We start from the raw sequence: 20091 nt of genomic DNA on the forward strand, positions 1-20091 counted from the left end.
GGGTTTGGGAGGTTAAAGGAAAAAAAACCCAAAGCAAAACAAAAAGACAAGTGTCAGAACAAGCAGGAACAGATCCCTGAGTCCCACAGAGCAGCACATCTTCACTCCCACAGACACCAGGTGGGCTGGGGCCTCCAAAAACCAGCACAACTCCTCACATACCAGTCCAACAACCAGAAATCCATCAAACTTGCCTCCAAAAACCAGCACAACTCCTCACATGCCAGAAATCCATCAACTTTCCTCCAAAAACCAGCACAATTCCTCACAGACAAGCAATCCATCAAGGCTTGCCTCCAAAAACCAGCACAATTCCTCACACGCCAGTCCAACCACCAGCAATCCATCAAGGCTTGTCCCCAAAACCAGCACAACTCCTCACACACCAGTCCAACCCCCAGCAATCCACCAGAGCCTGAGCTCTCTCCAGCCAGGCTGCCACCACAGAATGGGACACGACAGATCCAGAGTCCTTAAACCAAAATGAAAGAAGCATGAGGGGAGGGCTCAAGTTGGAAAGGAGCAAGGGGGATTTTATTTTATTTTGTTCCTGCTTGTATTTCTCAAGCCCCACCAGCAGCACTCACAACTCCTGGATGTGCTGGTGGCACTGAAGCTCCCTCTCAAGAGTTCACAACCTCTGCACTGATCAGGACATGGGGTGTGTGCAGGGGAGATGTGGAGAGAGATCTTCAAACCATCCCCAGCCCATTGCTGCTTATCCTAACAAAGAGAGGCACATTCCTTTTTGCCCTCTAATTAAAAGCTGGCTCGTAAATCAAACCTCTGGTTCCTACACTTCGTTGTCATTTGAGGGAAAAACTCTTTTTCCAAGCTGTGGTCCCTTCTCCAGCTCCAACACAACTAATTACACTACTTTTGTTTGCTATGAACTCGCCCTGCCTTTGCCAGGCCAGGAGTTGGACTCTGATCACCACCACAAATGCCTAATTATGGGTCACAACCCAAACAAAGCATCCTCCAGCTGGAACATCAGCAGAAAGGAGGAGAAAATGACTGTTAAATGCTCATTCCCCTGTATTTCCTCAGGGGTATCCCACAGCTGCTCTCAAATTAGAGGGTTCCTTGGGGTGGGCTGGGAGAGCTGCTTAAGGCAAATTGTTTTCATAGTGCAATACTCAGAGAACAAAAGCTGCAAGGCATGTGTTTACTTAAAGAGATTTTTTTGCATTCTTACACGTATTTGTACAAAATACATTTCAGAATTGTGCATCCGTGGCTGTTCTGTTTTCAGCCCCTCCAGCCCTGCTGCCTGCACAGCAGTGATTTCCAGCACCTGGGAGAAGGTGTCAGCCCAGAGTGCAGCAGCTACCTGCAGGAGATAGCCCAGCTGAGACTCAACAAAGCAGAGTCAACGGGAAGAGTGAAGAGTGGGGACACAAAATTTCTGTGCAGAACATTCCCCACAGGCACAACGGGATCCTGCAAAGAGCTTCAGAGAACCACAGAATATCCTCTGTTGGAATGGACCCACACAAGGATCTTCCAGTCCTGCTCAAGACACTCTAAACTCCCACCCTGTGCATGCCCAAGAGCATTGTCCAAGTGCTCCTGGAGCTCTGGGAGCCTTGGGAATGTGCCCATTGCTTGGGGAGCCTGTTCAGTGCCCAACCACCTTCTGGGGGAAGAACTTTTCCTTGATCTCCAAGCTAAACCTGACACAGCTCCAGATGTTCCTTTGGGTCCTGTCCCTGGTCATAGACAGAGGAATGTGGAATGTGCCCATTGCTTGGGGAGCCTGTTCAGTGCCCCATCACCCTGTGGGGGAGAACTTTCCCCTGATCTCCAAACTAAACCATCCCTGACACAGCTCCAGATGTTCCTTTGGGTCCTGTCCCTGGTCACAGAGAGAGGAGAGCAGTCCCTGCCCCTCAGGGGGAAGCTGCAGACTGCAATGAGGTCTCCCTCAGACTCCTCATCTCCATGCTGAGCAAACCAAATGACCCCAGAAACTCCTCAAATGGCTTTTCCCCATCTTCATTGCCCTCCTTTGGACACTAATGGCTTTATCATTATCTTTCTTATACAGTGGCATCCAAAATTGCACACAGGACTCAGAGTGGGAGCAAGGCAGGACAACCCCTTCCCTCCACCACCCAGCAAAGCTGTGCCTGATGCCCTCCAGGACATAATTGGTTCATATTCCACTTGCCATTGAGCAGGAAGTGAGGGGCTGGGAACACAAAGCCTGAGAGGAGCCCCTGAGGGAGCTGGGGGTGCTCAGCCTGCAGCAAAGGAGACTCAGGGCTGCCCCCATCGCTCTCTGCAGCTCCTGAAAGGTGCCTGGGCTCAGCTGCCCTTGGGCTCTTTCTCCAGCAGCACTGACACAACCAGAGCACACAGCCTCCAGCTGAGCCAAGGGAAATTCAGGCTGGAGAGCAGGAAAAAGCTTTTCCAGCAAGGGGGATCAAGTTCTGCAATGGCTGCCCGGGAAGGTGGTGCAGTCCCCATCCCTGGGTGTGTTTGACAGCCTGGATGTGGCACTGGGGGCCAGGGGCTGGGCTGGACTCCATGGCCTTGAAGGTCTCTCCCAACCCAGGCATTCTGGGAATTCTGTGATTCTGTGCATTCTGTGCAATGCTTTTCCTGGCACCATGGCAGGTCCCACAGGCAGTCACAGGCCCAGGGAGCTCAGCTGGTGCTGCCAAACCACAAAGCTTCCAGAGGATGGAGTATTTTGCTCACACAGATGTCCTCAGCAAATGTGGAAAAAAACAGATTCCTAAACAAATCTGGAGTCTCCTCCACCTCTGTTTGCAAGTCTATTTCCTGTTTGATGGGGGAGATTCAGTTTTAGCACACAGCACCCTGTGGATGCACCTCAGACTGGGTGCCAGGGGCTGGCTGAGCTCTTGGGGCTGGGCTGGACTCCATGGGCTTGAAGGTCCCTCCCAACCCAGGGATTCTGTGAATTCTGTGGATTCTGCAAAACTGAACCTGGATCTCACTGCCCAGTTCACATCCCCAACAGTGCCCAGCTCCTCTCCTTTGCCCATCCCTTCCTAAGGTCAGGAGCTGTCAAACTGTGCTGTTTGCATTGCCCCCACCAGCAGCTGAGGAAGAGATCAGACATCTGGCCAGAGGAGCTGATTTGGGGCACAGATACAGCAGCAGGGTGGTGAGGAGGATGGAGTGGAGGACAGTGAAAAACGAGCAGCCAAGGGCCAGCGATCAGCATCCAGGCTCATTTGGGGTCTTCTGCAAAGGGTTTGTAGAAAGATGGCATTTCAGTAAACTACATCCATTTTCTAAAGCTTCAGTGCTTTCCTAGCACTAACTACTTAGTGAGGAGTCCAGACAAAAATTTAGACAATGTGAAGAATCACCCCCAAAAAAAAATCATCAGGACCACTTCTTAAAAAGATCATCTTGCTACAACCACATGCAAAGTGAAAAGGAGAGATGGATGCACAGCACCTTATCAGGGACTTGCTCTTCTTTCAACTGGCTCCCTGATAACATATGGAGCTTAATCAAATATGCAAATGATGTCCTATCTAGAGACAAGGGAAACAGAGAAATAAACCCAGAGACCGTGCATGAAAACAGGCCGATAAAATAAGGGAGTGGGGAGAAGGTTTCCTCTTTTTGATAAAATGATTTCAAAAGATTAAATTAAAGCAAAACTAATTAGGAGAACCACACTTAAGCCGACTTCCCTTAAGAAGGGTCAGCAGGCAAGAGGCATTCAAATCAAAGGCAGATGCAAGAGGCACTTCAAGGGCTCCCTGAAAAGTCATTATCCCAGTCAAAAAGGAAGGGGCTAGAGAGGAGGAAGGCATCACAAGAGCCTTTTTGGCTGGGCACCCATCTGGGAATTCACTGGAGTGCATGGAGAGCTCAACAGCCTCTCTGGAGGCTGGAGAGCAGAAGGAGCAGGTGAAGACCAAAGCTGATTGCCTGATGTCCCAGCCACAGCATTTCCCTGAATACAAAGGGACAAAGAGAAGCAAATGGACCAGAGGGACATGGGAATGGATTTGCTTTTCCTTGTATCCCACCCCTGCACGATTTCCATTGGCTCTGCAGCCTGACACCATGCAGAACATCACCTGCCACCACCACAGGGCAGGTGACACAGCCAGCTGTCCCCCCAGGAGGCTGCAGGACCCATGGATTCCAGCAAGGAACCGGCAGCAGGACATTGTTACCTGTCCCCTCCTGTTTGCTTTTGTCACTAACATCCCCCAGCCTGCTCAACACCCCTCTGAGGGGAAACCCAGCTCTGCAAAGCTGTCAAATGCAGGCTGCATTTAAAGGAAGGGTTTGAAGAGGTGAAGGCACGGCCTGCTGCCTCCCCTGGGCTCACTGGAGCCTGCTCTATCTCCTGGAGCTGGGAGCAAAAACACACAGTGCAGAACTGCTGGTGTAGAATTTGGAGGGATTAGACAGTTATTTGCAAATCTCGCTGCATGATCACAAGATTCCATCTCTGACAAGACTGAGTCACAGCTAAACCAGAATATCCAAAAAAAAAAAAAAAAAAAAAAAAGAAAAAGAGCAGCACTCAACACATGTAGGAAAAGCACCCAGCGAAAGCACAGCTCAGCCAAACCCTGCACACCAGCACGGAGATTGCTGAGTAGTCAGAAAGCAGAGAGGGGTACTCGAAGGAGAGACATGGAAAATTAATTGCTCTCTGCCAAAAAAGCAGGCTACAGTTCTTCCCAGGAACAGCAGCCTTCATGTCACATGGAAAAAAAAAAAGAAAGAAAAAAAAATGGAGTTTTCCTCCTGCAGTTTTACACTGCAACAAGCTGCAGTGTGAGACATGGAGAAGTTGTAGCTGGAAGTCCCAGAGCAATGGAAATGAGGGAAATGAGGGATGTGAGAGGCAAAGCAGCCACCTGCAGTGATGGAAATACCTTAGAGGGTGCTTCAAACAAGTGCTGGCTGCACCAGCTCAGCAGCAGAGCCTGGACAGAGCCCCTCTGGTGTGGATTTAGGGCAGAGGATGGATCACAGGGTAACCCAGGCTGGAAGGGACCTCACAGGGTCTCTAACAGTCAGAACCCAGAAATTCCTTTGGCTGCCCTGGAGGGCTCGAGACCCTGTCAGGGGGCTCAGAGACCTTGGCACAGAGCTCAAGACCCCTGTGCCTTTGATTTAGCCCTTGGAAAAAACAATTACCAACCTTTTATGGAGAATTACAAGCCACAAAAGTTTGAGTAGAATAATGGTGAACTTATCATGGGGTGAAAAAATCGATTTTTGAAGTCTTTAGAATGGGGGTTCAGGGAGCAAGATGGAGAAATCTGGGCATGTTCAGCCTTTCTCCTTCTTCTTCTTGGCCTCCATCTTCTGCTGTGATGGTGGCACTTTTGGATTGGTCACTGTCTAACATAGGTGATAGGTATTGGGAAATTATTGTAAATATTGTACATGTAGTTTTTAGTACAAAGACATAACACCACCCCAGGGGCAGGCAGAGTGCCTCTGTCAGTCTTGCTGAGCAAACCTTGGCTTGACAGGAGAAAGAATTTTATAGATAAGAAACAATAAATAACCTTGAGACCAAGAAATGAAGAGCCCTGACTCCTTTGACTGCTGGGCTGGGAAAAGAGACTTTCTAACACATCTTGGGGTCATTCTGAGCAGCTAGAGACCCAAGATCTAACCCAGCCTCTTGTTCAAAGCAGGTTCTGCAGGGAGATTAGACCAGATTGTTCTGTCCCTTCTGGCCTTGAAAGTCTCCAAGAACAGGAGCTGCTTCTTCAAGGTCCTCATGGACAAAAAGCTTTACCTGGTGTCCAATTGGAATTTTTTCATGCCAACTTATGGCTGCTGTTCCAGATCCTCTCCTCACTCACCAACATGAAGAACTTGTCTCCAAGTCCTCAATAACCTCCCTGTTGGCATGGCAATGCTGTAACCTGGTCCCTCCACATTTTCTCATCCCAGCCTGAATAAGCTCATTCCTCTCTTCCCCTCCTCTCAAGGAAGATTCTCCAGCTCCTGGCCAAACTCTTGACCATTTCCTGAACCTGTTCTGGTTGTCAACAAAGCTTTTGCTCTGAGTAGCCTAAAACTGGGGGCAGCATCTGGATGTGGCCTGGCAATTGAGCCCAAGGTGATCACCTTCCCTCCATCTATTGGCAACATATTTGCATATCCTGCATCTTTGATTTCACCCATGGGAACAGAGTCTATTCATGTTTAGGTGATGTTTGAGGACTTTATGATCACTAGACAATGATTATTGCATGACCCAGGAGAAATTGTGCCATTGCTCAATGTCCACATTGATTCCTGTGGAAACCCAGGGCACTGGGAATATTTCTGTGTCTGCTCTGGGCTGCCCTGACCCCCAGGGCAGCACTGACTTTGACCCTCATTCCTGGAGAAAGTTTCCCAGACTTCAAGATAGACTGGAATCCACAAAAGAGTGAAATAGATTATGGAGAGCAGTGTAGGTGTATCACTTGGTGAGAAATTTAGGGTTTGGGATTTTTAGTGTGGTGTGGATGGAAGCAAGATGGAGGGCACAGGGTGCTGTCCTGGGTTTCTTCTTCATGCTTCTTCTTCCTCCTTCTTCATGGGTTTGGGTGGCAGAAAAGTCCCCATTGTGGGCTCTGTGGGATCAGTTATTGGGTTAAAAGTGAAATAATCTAGATGTAAGTTCTTAATTGGATAGTTTAGTCTTAAAAGCCCTTGTACCAAGAGATTGTTGGCCATTTTGTGCCTTCTAATGAAAAGCTGCCAAACTCACAGTAGTGAGACTGTTTTACTGATAAGAAATAATAAACACCTGAGTCCCAACATGAACTGCCATCTAAGGTGCCTTCAATCCAGACCCAGAGAAACCAACAACTTCCCACCACCCCTTTCACCCAGCACAAATACCAAGTGCTGAGTTCATCACAGCTACCAAAACCACAACTTTGAGTGCTTCAGCCAGAAAAATTAACTAATTTCCAGGTGTCTAAGCTGGCACCAACCTCTCAAAGAGGGACTGCACATCAAGGTAGAGCACAGACAACTACAAACATCAAATTCTGACAGGAGCCAGCATCACTCCATCACCAGTCAGTGAAGCACCTGGACTCCTGCTGGCTCAGGAAGCTGTGAGGAAAGGCCTGGGTGAACCAGCCCCTCTTGCAGAAACCATCTTCCCAGCAGGAGCCAGAGCCTCTCCAGCACATTTTCAGAGCAGTCAAGTCCACCTGCCAAACAGCTGGGGGAAAAAAAAATAAAATTCAAAAGATCCCCAAGTCTTTAAAGGCAGCAGAGGGAAGGAGAAGGGAGCTGAGTTTCCCTGCTGGCATTCACACAGAGCTGTCAGCTGCAGAATTCCCTCCAGGGAGCATCCAAACTGAGAAGGGCTTCTTGTTTTGTGTGTATTCAGAAACCCCCTCTGGCCTTGGGGAGCAGTGGGGATATGTGGCTGTGCCTACAGCTACCACTGACATTCCAAGCATGGAAATCCCAGAGCTGCCCCCTCCTCAGATGGGAGGTAAATCCCAACCCCCTGGCTGGAACTGGGACACCAATTCCATGGCCAGGGACACCTTCCACTCTGCCAGGCTGCTCCAAGCCACATCCAACTGTCAGAACCCAGGACATTGCTCTGACTGTCCTGGAGGACTCAAGACCCTGGCATGGAGTCAAAAACACCTGTGCCTTTGATTTTAGCCCATGGAAACAATTACCAACTTTGTGTGAGGAGTTACAAGCCACAAGGGTTTGAGTAGAATGATAGTGAATTTGTCACAGGGTGAAAAAGTAGAATTTTGGGGTTTTAGAATGGGGGTTCAAGAGGCAAGATGGAGGAATCTGGGTGTGCCCTGTCCTTCTTCTCCTTCTTCATCTTGTCCTCCACCTTCTGCTGCGATGGTGACACTTCTGGATTGGTTTAGAGTAGAGCCAGACTGTCTAACATAGGTGATAGGTATTGGAAAATTATTGTAAATAAAGTACAGGTAGTTCTTAGTATAAAAAGCCAACACCACCCCAAGGGCAGGGGCTGTGCCACAACCCAACTTGCTGGGCAGATCTCAGCAGGTCAGAGAAAGAATGTCATAGATAACAGAAAATAAACAACCCTGAGAACCAGAGCCAAGGAATCCTGTCTTCATCTTGGGACTGGGAAAAAGAGACTTTCCAACACCTCGGGGTCATCTCCACACCAGAGACCTCGTCATCCAACCTGGCCTTGAACACTTCCAGTCACAACTTAGCACTTCCCCAACACCACAGTGAGAGGGGCCAAAATGAGAACTGCAAATCCGAGCTCTCTGATTTTAAATTCTCCCTGTGGTGTCTCTGGATCCAAGGAAAGCAGAGTCCCAAGGGCTCTGGGTTATCCAGAGGATGGATAACCATGGAACTGGTGATGTTCTCCTAAACAGAGTTGATACCTGATTGCAAGTGCTGGCCAGATTTCAGAGCTGTTGGATCCAAAAGAAAACCTTCACCCCACATGACATTCCACATCTAAAAATCCTTCAAAGACCACAAACTGATTGGATTTGATGAAAAATTAAATACAGCCCGCAGAGCGAAAGTGTTGGTTTTTAAGTTATAGTTCTCTCTCTGCAAGGAATTCAGCACAGAAAAGGCTTTGAGTGAAATATTTGGATGGAATAAAAAGAAACCAAACAATTTCTTACAGGGAAGTTTCAAATAAATGAAAATTTCTACTACTCCATTATCAAATAAACATTTCAAAATAGACCAGATCTTTTTTTTTTTTTTTTTTTTGTGAGAAATGCAATTCCTGGGGCTAATCCCAGGCTGACATTTTTGTAAGCTCAACTCCCCCTTTACACCTGCATCTCCACACAGAATTATTGCAGCTAAGTTGTGTTTCTTTGACTAGAAATGATCTCTACAGAAGTAGCGACCCATAAGTTAAACGCCTGGGGAAGGAATACAAGGAATATGGAATACTGCTACACTCTCTTAGTGATGCCAGGTATAAGTGGCACCAGGAAAATTCCAAACCAAGGCCATGGGTACATCCCTGCTTTTCTCCTGCCACTGAAGAGCTGAGTGTGAATGAGAGAGTGAGCAAAGGAAAAAATAAAAAGGCAGGGAATTTTGGCACCTGGTTGTTTTATGGCAGAGTGGTTTGTAGGGAGAACAGTTCCAGGAATAGCTCTTGTGCTGTTTGCAGGGAGACAAACCAGACATTTGCTAAACTCAAGTTTCTTTTTGCATCTCCTGGAAGAAATCACTAAAAACTCCCAGGGTTGCCAACTGCATTTCAGCCACGGGTTTTGCCTGAAGCATTCCCCAGGGTGCAGAGGGCTTTGCAGCCAAGGAAGCCCATCAGGATCCCTGGATTGCACTAAACTGTGGGAACACTCACCACCAAAGTGGTACAGACACATGGGACAGCCAGCACAGGAGGAAATCAGACACTGGGTTCTAACCAAAGCAGAGCAAGATTAAATATTTCTCATTAAACAATGCCACGAGTGGGTCAGGAGCTGGTTTTCCATCCCACCTGATCTGTTGAATTAAGCTGCTGAGGTGATCACACACCTCACAGCACTTAATCCATTCATTTTCTCCTGCAAGGAAATCATTCCCTGCCATTTGCAGAAGAGAAAATGAATGTGGAGACACACCAGAAGTTCCTGGCAGAGCAAAGGACTGAACTTCTCCTCCCTGGGCCACCCTTCTCCATCTTCAAGAACCCACAAATCCCCATGAAACCTTTAATGCAAGGACAACAGTTTTTATATGGACAGGGAGAATTTTTCCTTTTCCACAGCTCTTCATTTTTATCCTATTTATTTCTTCATTCTGCAGGGCTGAGCTGTGTCACATTCACATTCTCTGAAAAAATCCCTTGGCCCAGGATTCTTCTCCTGGGAAGCCTCAGAGAAAAGGGGAAACAATTCTTATCTAATTTGCTTCTCCTGTGTTGTGCTCACATGTGGAATGTGGTTGGAGATTGTTTGCCCACAGCTGATTGTTCCATTGGATTCTGCTGTGAGTTGTTTTCACTCTTTGGCCAATCAGGGCCAAGCTGTGTCAGGACTCTGGAAAGAATCATGAGTTTTCATTATCTTTTTAGCCTGCTGTAAGTATCTTTTCTGTATTCTTTAGTATAGTTTAGTTTGGTATTCTTTACTGTAATATAGTATCATAAAATAATAAATGAGCCCTCTGAGAACATGGAGTCAGATTCAGCATTCCCTCCTTCGTCTGGGAACCCCACAAATACAATAGGGCTGTGGCGTGGACAAGGCAGCAGCATTGGAGGGAATATTTCTCCAGCACATTATTCTGTTCCTTCCTGATGGACTGCACAGGGAGCTTTGTGAATGAGCAGGAGTTGTGAAATGTATTTTGCCTGGGGCACTGAAATAGCTGGGGCCAAGCGTGTCATTTGGTTTCACTCACACTTTCCCTACCCTATCTCTATCTTGGTTTTTCCTTTTCTTTTCCTCTTTGTTGTCTTGGTTACATGGGCAGACTCCTGATACTCTGCTAGTATTCATTTTAATGATATGTTCCCGTAAAGCACAATATTTTCCTTCAGTTGTGTGTGCCACTGGATAAATTCCTTTGACACATGTGACATTTGTATATCAACTAACAGATATTGCTTTATGACTGTGGGTATTTTGCAGAGCATTCATGGATCACATAAATCAAAATCTGATACACAGTCTGCCACTTTCATACATTAAAAAAAACCACACACAGAGAGGAAAATACTGAAACTGCAGGGAAAAAAAAAGCAGCAAAGTTTCTCCAAAAGCATCTTGTAATGACTTGCAGTGAGTCTTCCAAGCACAGAATAAATCCTGCTATCTTGGGGATGATCTCAGAACTCTTCTTTCATGCCATCCCAAAAATTCCACTGCAGCTTGACCGAGGAGCTGCACTGCACCAGGAGAAGCAGTAGAGTGTGACATGCCTGGTAGGAGCCAACAGCACAAAAAAAAAAAAAGAAATCCCAGCTCCTGGGATATGTCCAGGAGTTTCATCTAATCCTACAAGGCTTACTCCAATTTACCGGTGTTTTTGAACAGAAAACAAACTTTGTGCTGAAATAATGGATTATGCTGGAGCTGCAATCCCAATGCAGCATTTTACTGGCAGCACCTGATTGATGAGCCAAGGTGGAAAACAAAGCATTCCAAAGGGCCATGGCCAAGGGGCATCAAGGGAAAGTCCTGAGTGCCAAACCACCCAGAGGAGGTGACAGGTTGCTGTCCCAGAGTCAGACACCCTCAGGAGCACTGGAGGGGGACAATGTGAGGAGCAGAGTCAGGGATTGCAGTAGGCACAGCAAAGATTGGGCTGGACCTAAAGGTTTCCAGGAGTCTGGATCAACTGGTCCAAAACAATCACACATGGTTCGGGGGAGCCTCATTCTGCTTTGTGTTCTGCCTCTTTGGGGGAAGTTCATTCACCTGAGCAAATCTCAGCCCAAGGCTCCAGCCCTGCTCCAACTCACCCAAAGCAGGAACTACCACAAGTAGAATATTCAGCATGTTAGGAAAAAGCTTAATTTTATTCCCTTTCTCAAGTTACACCAGCCACTTCTGCTCTCCTCCGCTCATTCTTTACCCTATAAGGCTGTCCCCGCTCCCTACCACACTCCATAAAGCACAGAAAGCTTTCTCTCCTATTTTCCCCTATTAAAAAGGAAAAAGGAATCAGATCTTGGACTCTGCAGTGCGACCTGCAAAGGCAAAGACAGAGCTGTGGCTGAGTTTTCTTCTCCTGAAGCCAAAAAAAAACCCCCAACCAAAAGCTTGTGAGTGCAGGGAGAGCAGTCATTAAGAGTTTAGGTCTTTTTGATATTTACCATTCAGATCTCAGCTGCCCCATTTCCCTCCCTCCAAGAGACTGACTGGAGAACTGAACAGTTTATTATGATATCACACATGACAGGGAAGCAAAAGCTAATTAGCCAGGGGAGGAGATTATTTTTATTATGACCATTTTTTAAAACCATTTGGCTCCTTTTTCACATGCCTGAATAATAATAAAAAAAAAAACCTACCATATTTTCTTTTCAAAAGCACGAGCAGTCTTTCCTCTGCTTCGAGCAAAGCCAGAGACATTTGCCAGTGGGCAGGATCCCATTCCTCCCTCAGCATGGGGGAAATGCCATCTGAATTTACAGCCCAGATTTGCTTTTCAAGTGAAGAAACAGGTAGAGAAAAAAAAAAACAGAGATTCCAGACTATCCTTAAGCATCTGTATGCAAACAACTCCCTTTACTCCCCACAAGCCACAGTGGGTCATCTTTTCACATCACCTTACTTTGCCCCAACTTGGAAGTCTTCACTCACAGAAGGGATTTAAAGAGGAAACAACATCCTAAAACATCACCAGGCTCTGGCCAACCTCCCTTCCCAGCTTCTCCCCCATCTCCATGACCATGGCCAAGCCACCACCTCCTCGCACAGGCAATGTCTTACAACACTCCTGGGCTGAACATTCAGACCAACACTGTCAGACTGGCACAGAGGGTCTGAAATGGAGCCAGTGCCCATCACTGGCCCACTTCCAACAACTCTTCTTTCCTTGGGAAAGCCACAGGTGGAGGATTCCACCTCCCCAGCCTCTCTGGGGGCTTCACGAGGCAAACCCCAGCCATGCAATGGCCACACTTCAGTGAGAATGCCCAAAGAGGAGCACAAACACACTCTTCATTCTGTTTGTGTGGCACCAGCCATAAACACAAAGCTCATTATGGCTCAGGACACAGCTTTCCTTTGAAGCAAACCCTCTTCCTTCAGCACAAACCCCAGCCTGATGTCCGCGGGGCGGCCGCCGATCCCGTGCTGGGCTCGTGGTGAGATCACAACCCAGTCACGCTGCTCTGAAGAAAGATCTCCAGGGCATGGATCCTGAAGTTTCCCAAACTTCAGCCCCAGTCTGATTTTCTCCAGCATGCACAGACACCCTGTGATCAATGACTCAATTAGAGACGGTCTGAACACCAAAAATTCTGTTGGATGCAAATCACATCATGTCCATCTGCAACTGTGGTTTGACTTCTGAAGCATTAATTTCCTGATGAATAACCACTTGGAATGAGGATTTTATCCTTTCTCAGATCATCTTTATCCCTTGAGGGTGAAAACCAGTTTTTTTGCCAACCAAACCATTTTTTATCCTCAAAATAGGAGCACCTTAGGACAAGGACCGTGCTCGTGCTCGACGCAACACTTAAATCACCATAAAAACATGAAAATCTGAGTTAGAGGGCCATGTAGGTCTTACCTTCTTGAGCTTCCCACTCTTGGTGCCCACAAAAGCCAGGGAGTGGTTCTTGTAGACGTAGGCAATCACCGAGGTCATCCTGTCCCCATCCTCGGTGAAAATGGGGAGACCTCGCACCATGGATGATACTCCCAAGGGGGCATTCATATCCAGGCCACAGAAATTGTCATCAATTGTTAACAGCTGCAAAGGAAGAAAGAAAAAGGGGGTAAACAGCTGAAGTCACCAATTTTTCAGCCATTTGGGAAGTATCCATCTGTTGCGTAACATGCCTGTAATTTATACAGGCTGACAAAAATCAAGGAGGACTGGAGAAAGAGGTGGAAAAAAGAAAAAAAAACTCTCTGAAGTTACACAATGAGTTACAGCCAGAAGGAGAACTGGAAAGTTGGTTCTCTTGAATGACAGCCCAGCAGGATACATTACATTAAGCCTTTTTCCTACTGCTGTACCAGTCAGTTTTACCAGTCAAGACTCACCAATCAAGTGAAACTCTGCTGAAAATGTCTTAAACGTCCCTAAGTTCTGTCAAAAAAAAAAAAAAAAAAAAGTACACCATTCCTGTAGATCCAGACTAAGAAATACTAAGCTAAATCTGCACTGGCAAATAATAAAATAGACAAATAGACCCTGACCTGTCCTCTAGACCCAGGATCCAACACTAAGGATCACATCTACAAAGCCTAAATAACCACTCCTCTCCTAATTCTGAACTCAGCAAGGTTGCTTAAGTTACATCTTTGGAAATTATCATCCTCTGAGGAGTGTCCAGGCATTGTCCAAGAAAGAGATGGTCAGCCCAGGCCAAATCTGCAGAAGGGAGAGAATTAAATATCGTAAACTTAAAGCCCTTTCCAGTACCTCAGGGGGCTCCAAGAGAGCTGGAGCAGAACCTGGGAAAAGGGATGGAGGGACAGAACAAGAGGCAATTGCTTCAAACTGCCAGAGAGCAGCATTAGATGGGGAGAAGTTGTTGGCTGTGAGGGTGGTGAGGTCCTGGCACGCATGGTCCAGAGAAGCTGTGGCTGCCCCTGGAAGTGTCCAAGGCCAGGTTGGACAGGGCTTGGAGCAGCCTGGGATAGGTGAAGGTGTTCCCACCCATAGTGTGGAAAAAACCATTCTGTGAAATGCAAGTGTCCATAAAAAAGACAGAGGAGTTCTGCAATTTTATTGGAATAAATGAAGAGAGAGTCCACTGGGGCATACCCCCATGGGGTTTCACTCTCTAGGTTTCAGAGGACACAGCCTCCTTTTATCCTAAACTCACCCTCTTGCCTTCCCCATTACCAGGAAGGTGCAGCCTTCCCAATCCACCTCCCACATATCCCCCCCTGAACCTATCATTCCCCCCAAAACTCAGCAGCTTTGGCAGTCTGCCTTCAGGGAATCTACCATCCAGAAGTGCCACAGACTTTACCCGGACCCATTTGTCCAACCCTAAAGCTCAGGAGTTCAAACTGTAGCTAAAATTCCCAGGTTTTGTGGTTGGTACAGACATTGAGGCCCATTTCAAAGACATTAACACCCATTCCTCCTAAAGACCCCTCACCCATCGAATTGTTTGTAAGCACATTAACATCCATCTTTCCTTCCTTTAAGGTGCCTTCCAACCCAAACCATTCTGTGATTTAACTGGGATGCTGTAAACCCCTGAAGTTCTTTTGAGAGAAGGGAAGTTTCCACAGCTACCACGGGGAATTTCCAGCTTTTTTTTTTTTTTTTTTTTTTGGAGATACCCATGAACTCCCAACAACCAGAGGAAAACCCCTATCCATCAATACTGCTTCCTGAGCTCCAACACCCACCGCATTTGAACTCAGTGGCATTTTCACCACATGGATGTTCCACTGGGATCCCTTCTCTTAAATTAATGTCATGTCCAGTTGTCCCTAAGGGCGTTTCCTTGGGCTTCAGGGAGTTCCAGAAACACAGCAGGAACATGGCACTGCCAGCTCTTCCACCTTCAGGCACCATCAAGGCAGGTGAAGCTAATACAGGTCACAGATCTCCACAGAATAAATCAAATAAAACTCCAAATATCCCAGCACAAACTGCCAGAGCAGTTGGAGTTTATTAACTTCTCTGAAGTCACTCACAGATTTCAACACTTAAGATGTTTTGCTAAGGCCTAGAGAAGCAATAATTAAGTGTACAGGAAGGTTGCCTAGTTTTGATATATCAGAACTAAAGGACCATGACAATTTTCTTTGAGCTCACATCTTCCTGGAAACACAGTTAAAAAAAGTGAGTTCACCAGCAGTAAAAGCCTGATAGTTGATTCATTTTATCCTCACCCAGCAATTACGGGCAATAATTACAGATGGTTTTGCTGAATAGAAGAATAATGCGTCCTAAATGTGTTTATAAATACATAAAACCTAGGAGGAATTCAAAGGGCCATTAGGAGGGATCAGCTAGCCTGAGCTCTGGCCTGCAGGAGTCATTAGTGTTTGTGGACTGCCCTTTTTAGCAGAGCTAAAAGAGCAATTAGGGAGCAGATCAGCAGCCTCCAGCAGCAGCAGGCAGGATGCTGCTAGTCCAAAATGACAGCAACAAGTCCAAGATAAATCTGCAACCCAGCTTCAGTACAAGGAAATCCATAATCAGCAGGGAAAGGAGGTGTGCCAGAGAAGGAACCACCCAACCAAACTGGAAATGCACCTTCCAACAGAGCCAGGTGGCCACAAAACTACTCCAGGTGATCCCCTCGGCCCCAAAAATTTCCGCCCACAAAAATCGGCCCCAAAAATTTCCAACCCACAAAAATCGGCCCCAAAAAATTTCCGCCCACAAAAATCGGCCCCAAAAAATTTCCGCCCACAAAAATCGGCCCCAAAAAATTTCCGCCCACAAAAACCGGCCCCAAAAAATTTCCGCCCACAAAAACCGGCCCCAAAAAATTTCCGCCCACAAAAACCGGCCCCAAAAAATTTCCGCCCACAAAAACCGGCCCCAAAAAATTTCCGCCCACAAAAACCGGCCCCAAAAAATTTCCGCCCACAAAAATCGGCCCCAAACTTCAATGCCCTCAGCCCAACTGTGTGGCCCCTTGAAGTCCCTCCAAGCTGAATTTTCCTGTGGATGTAAGATCCAAGAGTCCAGGTCCCCAAAGTTAGGCCCACCTTGCCCAGAAACCCTTAAGCTCAGAGATGAGCACAATTTGTGTTTCAGGGGTACAATCAAACTGCCCAAGTGCTCACTCTGACAAGCTGGAAACAATCACCTCAGACTAAAAGCAGGAAAATCCCAAAGAGCAGAAAGAGGGGAAAGGGAGGAAAGTTTCCAAGGAAAACAAGACAGCTTTCTTCACCACCAAGAAGATGAAAAGCTTCATAGTGCCAGCAAACTTCTTACCCAAGGTGCAGGGTGCAAAGCTCCATCCCAAACCAGAGAAAATTACTCAGACAAACGATGAAATGAGATGAATCCAGCAGAGCTGGCACAGTCAGAGGAGTACAGCCAAAACCAGCCCTTCCACTGAAGCAGAGACCAGAAAGGAGCCACAGCATCCTCTGGCTGCCTTTCTACTCCATCCAGACCCTCCCAATCCAGGCAGGAGCCTGGGAGGACACAGCCCCCAAAATCACAGCATTAAACACAAACACCTGTGGCTGATTTGTCTCCAACCTGTTGAGGTTTCATTAATCTAATTGCCACTGGGTAGCTCCTCCTGCACCTGATTGGACTCCAGCTGAACTCAGACCTGCCCTTAATGGGGCTGATAATCTCACACAGACACAAAATTAAATTTAAGCCTTATTTATGTCATCTTTTTTCCTCTGACATTACTGACAGGAGAACACATCCTTATAAGAAGGACTTACACAGAAATAGAGGGGCAGATTTTTTAAAGAAGGTAAAGTCACACTAGGTTTAAAGAATAAATTGTTTATGATGAGGGTGGGGAGGCCTTGGAACAGAGAAGTTGTGGCTGCCCCTGGATCCCTGGGAGTGCCCAAGACCAGGTTGGACAATGCTTGGAGCAACTTGGGATAGGTGAAGGTGTCTCTGCCCATTGGCAGGGGGTGGAATTTGATGGTCTTTAGGTCACTTGCAACCCAAACAATTCTAGAACTCTGTGTGCTGCTGGTTGGGTGCCAGAGAAGCAATCAGAGCATTGCTGGTTTGCCATGTGGACAGCCCTCCCCCAGGAACAGGAGCAAGGCCAGCAAGCCACACGAAAACTATTTTCATTGAACATATTTGGGTTATTTCCTCTGGGGGATCATCTGCCAAAAAAAAAAAAAAAAATGCCAGCAAGCAAAACCCTCCAAATAAACAGCACCCAGCTCCTGCACAGCTGTGGCTCTCAGCTGCACACAGGCCTTTGTAGAGCCAGAAATACAGAAATACAGTCATCCTCTGCAGCAAAGACAGACACGTAAGGAAGTTTGGATTTATGATGAAAGGGTCAGGAGTTGCAAGCACAGGTTTATTTTCAATTCCAGACACTCCTAGCAGCAATATAAAGTAGCCACGTTAAACTCTCTGGAGCTTCTCTGCCTGGCAATTTCACGTTAACGACTTTGCAGAATGAAGGGGGAGGTGAGGGCAGGAATTCACTTCTAGCGGTGGCTGGGATAGCAGGGAGAGGCAAAGGGAAGGTCTAAAATAGGTGGGAATGATTTCAGCAATTCCCACATCCTGGGCAGTTAAAATCCAACCCAGAAAGTCACAGCCAGAGGTAACTTGGAAGGGAATGGGGGCCCTGCAGTTGGAATGCTGGGCTGGGATCAACCACTTCATCATCCCACACCGAATTCCCACTTGCAAATGAGGGAATATTTCTCACCACCACCCTGCCCCAAGGAAACTCAGAAGCACAGGTGGTCTGCGTATCCAAAATATCTTCATCTGAGATGGACTGGCAGCTCCCAGGGTATAAATGCCCTCCCCAGTCCCACCAGCTGCCTCTCTACCTGGTTGTGCTCTGCTCCTGCCACCTCTGCCTGTGTCACCAACCACCTGCAACCCTGACTCCATGGCCAAGTGTCACAGTCACCACTGAAACAGGAAGGATGTGCAAAAGAATGGCCCTGATTTACAGGATTCTGGCAGGAGTTCGCCTCCTCCAGGATTAAACCTATCAAATAAATAATTAACACATCCAAGCCCTCCTGGAGAGGATGGCTTTACAAGGCTGGTGCTGGCTCAGTCCTGGAGGGATTGACTGAGCCCCCAAAACCCCCAAATTCAGCAGAAGGGTTGGAGATTTGATTCCATCACCTCCTTGCCTGTCCTCATCTCATTCCCAACAGGAATGAGCTGTGCTGGCACTGCAGGAGTGGCAGAAGCACCAAATATCAGGGGACAGGAGCAAACAGTGCTCATAATACACCAATTGTCCCTTAAACATCTGCTTTCACTGTTTGCCTCTGAAACAGCCCCTGATAATCAAACACAGCCTAATCCACATTTGGGGAAGAGCCTTGATAAAGGATTAGCCACGCCTCACTCCTCCTTGCTTTCACTCCAGCAGAACCTTCTTCCTCAATCAAAGCACTGGAGCCTTTTTTTTCCCAGATATCTCAGCAGGCTCCAAAGCAATTCCACAGACTCACCAGGGATAAAGGCTGTCCCAGTGGCCAAGTCTTGCCTTTGATTTACAGCTAATACCTAACAGCCCTGTCTTCATGTGGTGGCAGGTACTTGGCTCCTCTCTCCTGTTATCTCAGGCTTGGCTGAGGCAGAGGATGGAGGGAACACACATTAATGGATGTCTGTGCTGCCAGCAGGGCCAGGCAGCCAGCAGCAGTAAGAAATCAGCAGTTACAGGCATTTGAGTCTTTGCAAGGAGACATCCAAGGTCTTTTCCATCACCTGGCTGCAAGAGCTGAATGAGGGTGAAGGTGGGCACATGTCCATTCAATAGGATATTTAAAAATCTAGAGAGATGGAAGACATAGAAAAACCTCTCAGCAGGAACTTCATGGTATTTGAAGGGACACAAGCTTAGAAATTTAGGGTCTAGGACACCTGCAGCAGGGGTGAACCATAAATTCCCACAGAGTGGAGCTGGAAATAATGGAAAACATCTCCCTGCAAATCACAGGAATTTAAATTCCAGCAGCAGCAGGATGGTACCCAAGGATTGTGCTGCTCCTGTTTGCCTGCACACATTCTCTTGGTGGTTTGAGCATGTTTGAGTGCAAGGTGAATTCCTGGCTGGGTGCTGCTTTGCCCTGCCCATGGCATTAGCACTTGGCATTCCTGAAACTGGATTGACTCTCCCTCCTGCAGTATCTCTGCTTCTGGCCATCCTGCCTCCTTTGAAATCAGTGGATTTTGGTCCACTTGCCCTTTCTCCCCACAGAAACTCAGCAGAACCATCCCATTTCATCCTGCTGCTGGGCTGAGCTGTGAAATCCCAGTGCAGGATGGACAGGGCCCCTCTCTGCCTTTCCCCTCCTGCCACATCATTCCTGGAATTTGATGCCTGTCACTGCCCTCCCCTATTGGCTTCTCTGGGTCTGGATTGAAGGCGCTTGGGATGGCAGTTCATGTTCAGACTCAGGTGTTTATTATTTCTTATCACTAAAACAGTCTCACAACCATGAATTCTGCAGCCTTTCATTAACATGGGGCAAAATGGCCAACAATCTCTTGGTACAAGGTCTTTTAAGACTAAACTATCCAATTAAGAAAGGAAACCTAGATTATTTTCCCTTTTAACCCAATAACTGATCACCTGAAGCCTGCAATGTGGACTTTTCTGTCCAATTACAAAACACCCAAACTCATGGAGAAGAAGGAAGAAGAAGATGAAGAAGGTAAAGAAGAAGGAAGAAGAAGGTGAAGAAGGACAACCTGCCTCTGCCCTAAAACCTCCATCTTGCTTCATATTTATTTCTATATTCTAAAATACCAAACTCT

The 20091-nt window shown here is 47.1% G+C and overlaps 1 protein-coding gene across 2 annotated transcripts in view; it reads right to left on the minus strand.

Annotated features, from left to right (window-relative positions):
* PLXNA4 (plexin A4) overlaps positions 1-20091 on the minus strand; it is a 506662-nt gene that overhangs the window by 438808 nt on the left and 47763 nt on the right. For both annotated transcript variants that reach the window (XM_071424190.1, XM_071424191.1), the window contains exon 3: positions 13219-13401. In XM_071424190.1, coding sequence (XP_071280291.1) covers positions 13219-13401 — 183 coding nt within the window. The remainder of the gene's footprint in view (positions 1-13218; positions 13402-20091) is intronic.

This window comes from Agelaius tricolor, unplaced genomic scaffold, assembly GCF_023055355.1.
Source record: "Agelaius tricolor isolate 1412-34295 unplaced genomic scaffold, bAgeTri1.0.p SCAF_3, whole genome shotgun sequence".
NCBI lineage: Eukaryota > Metazoa > Chordata > Aves > Passeriformes > Icteridae > Agelaius > Agelaius tricolor.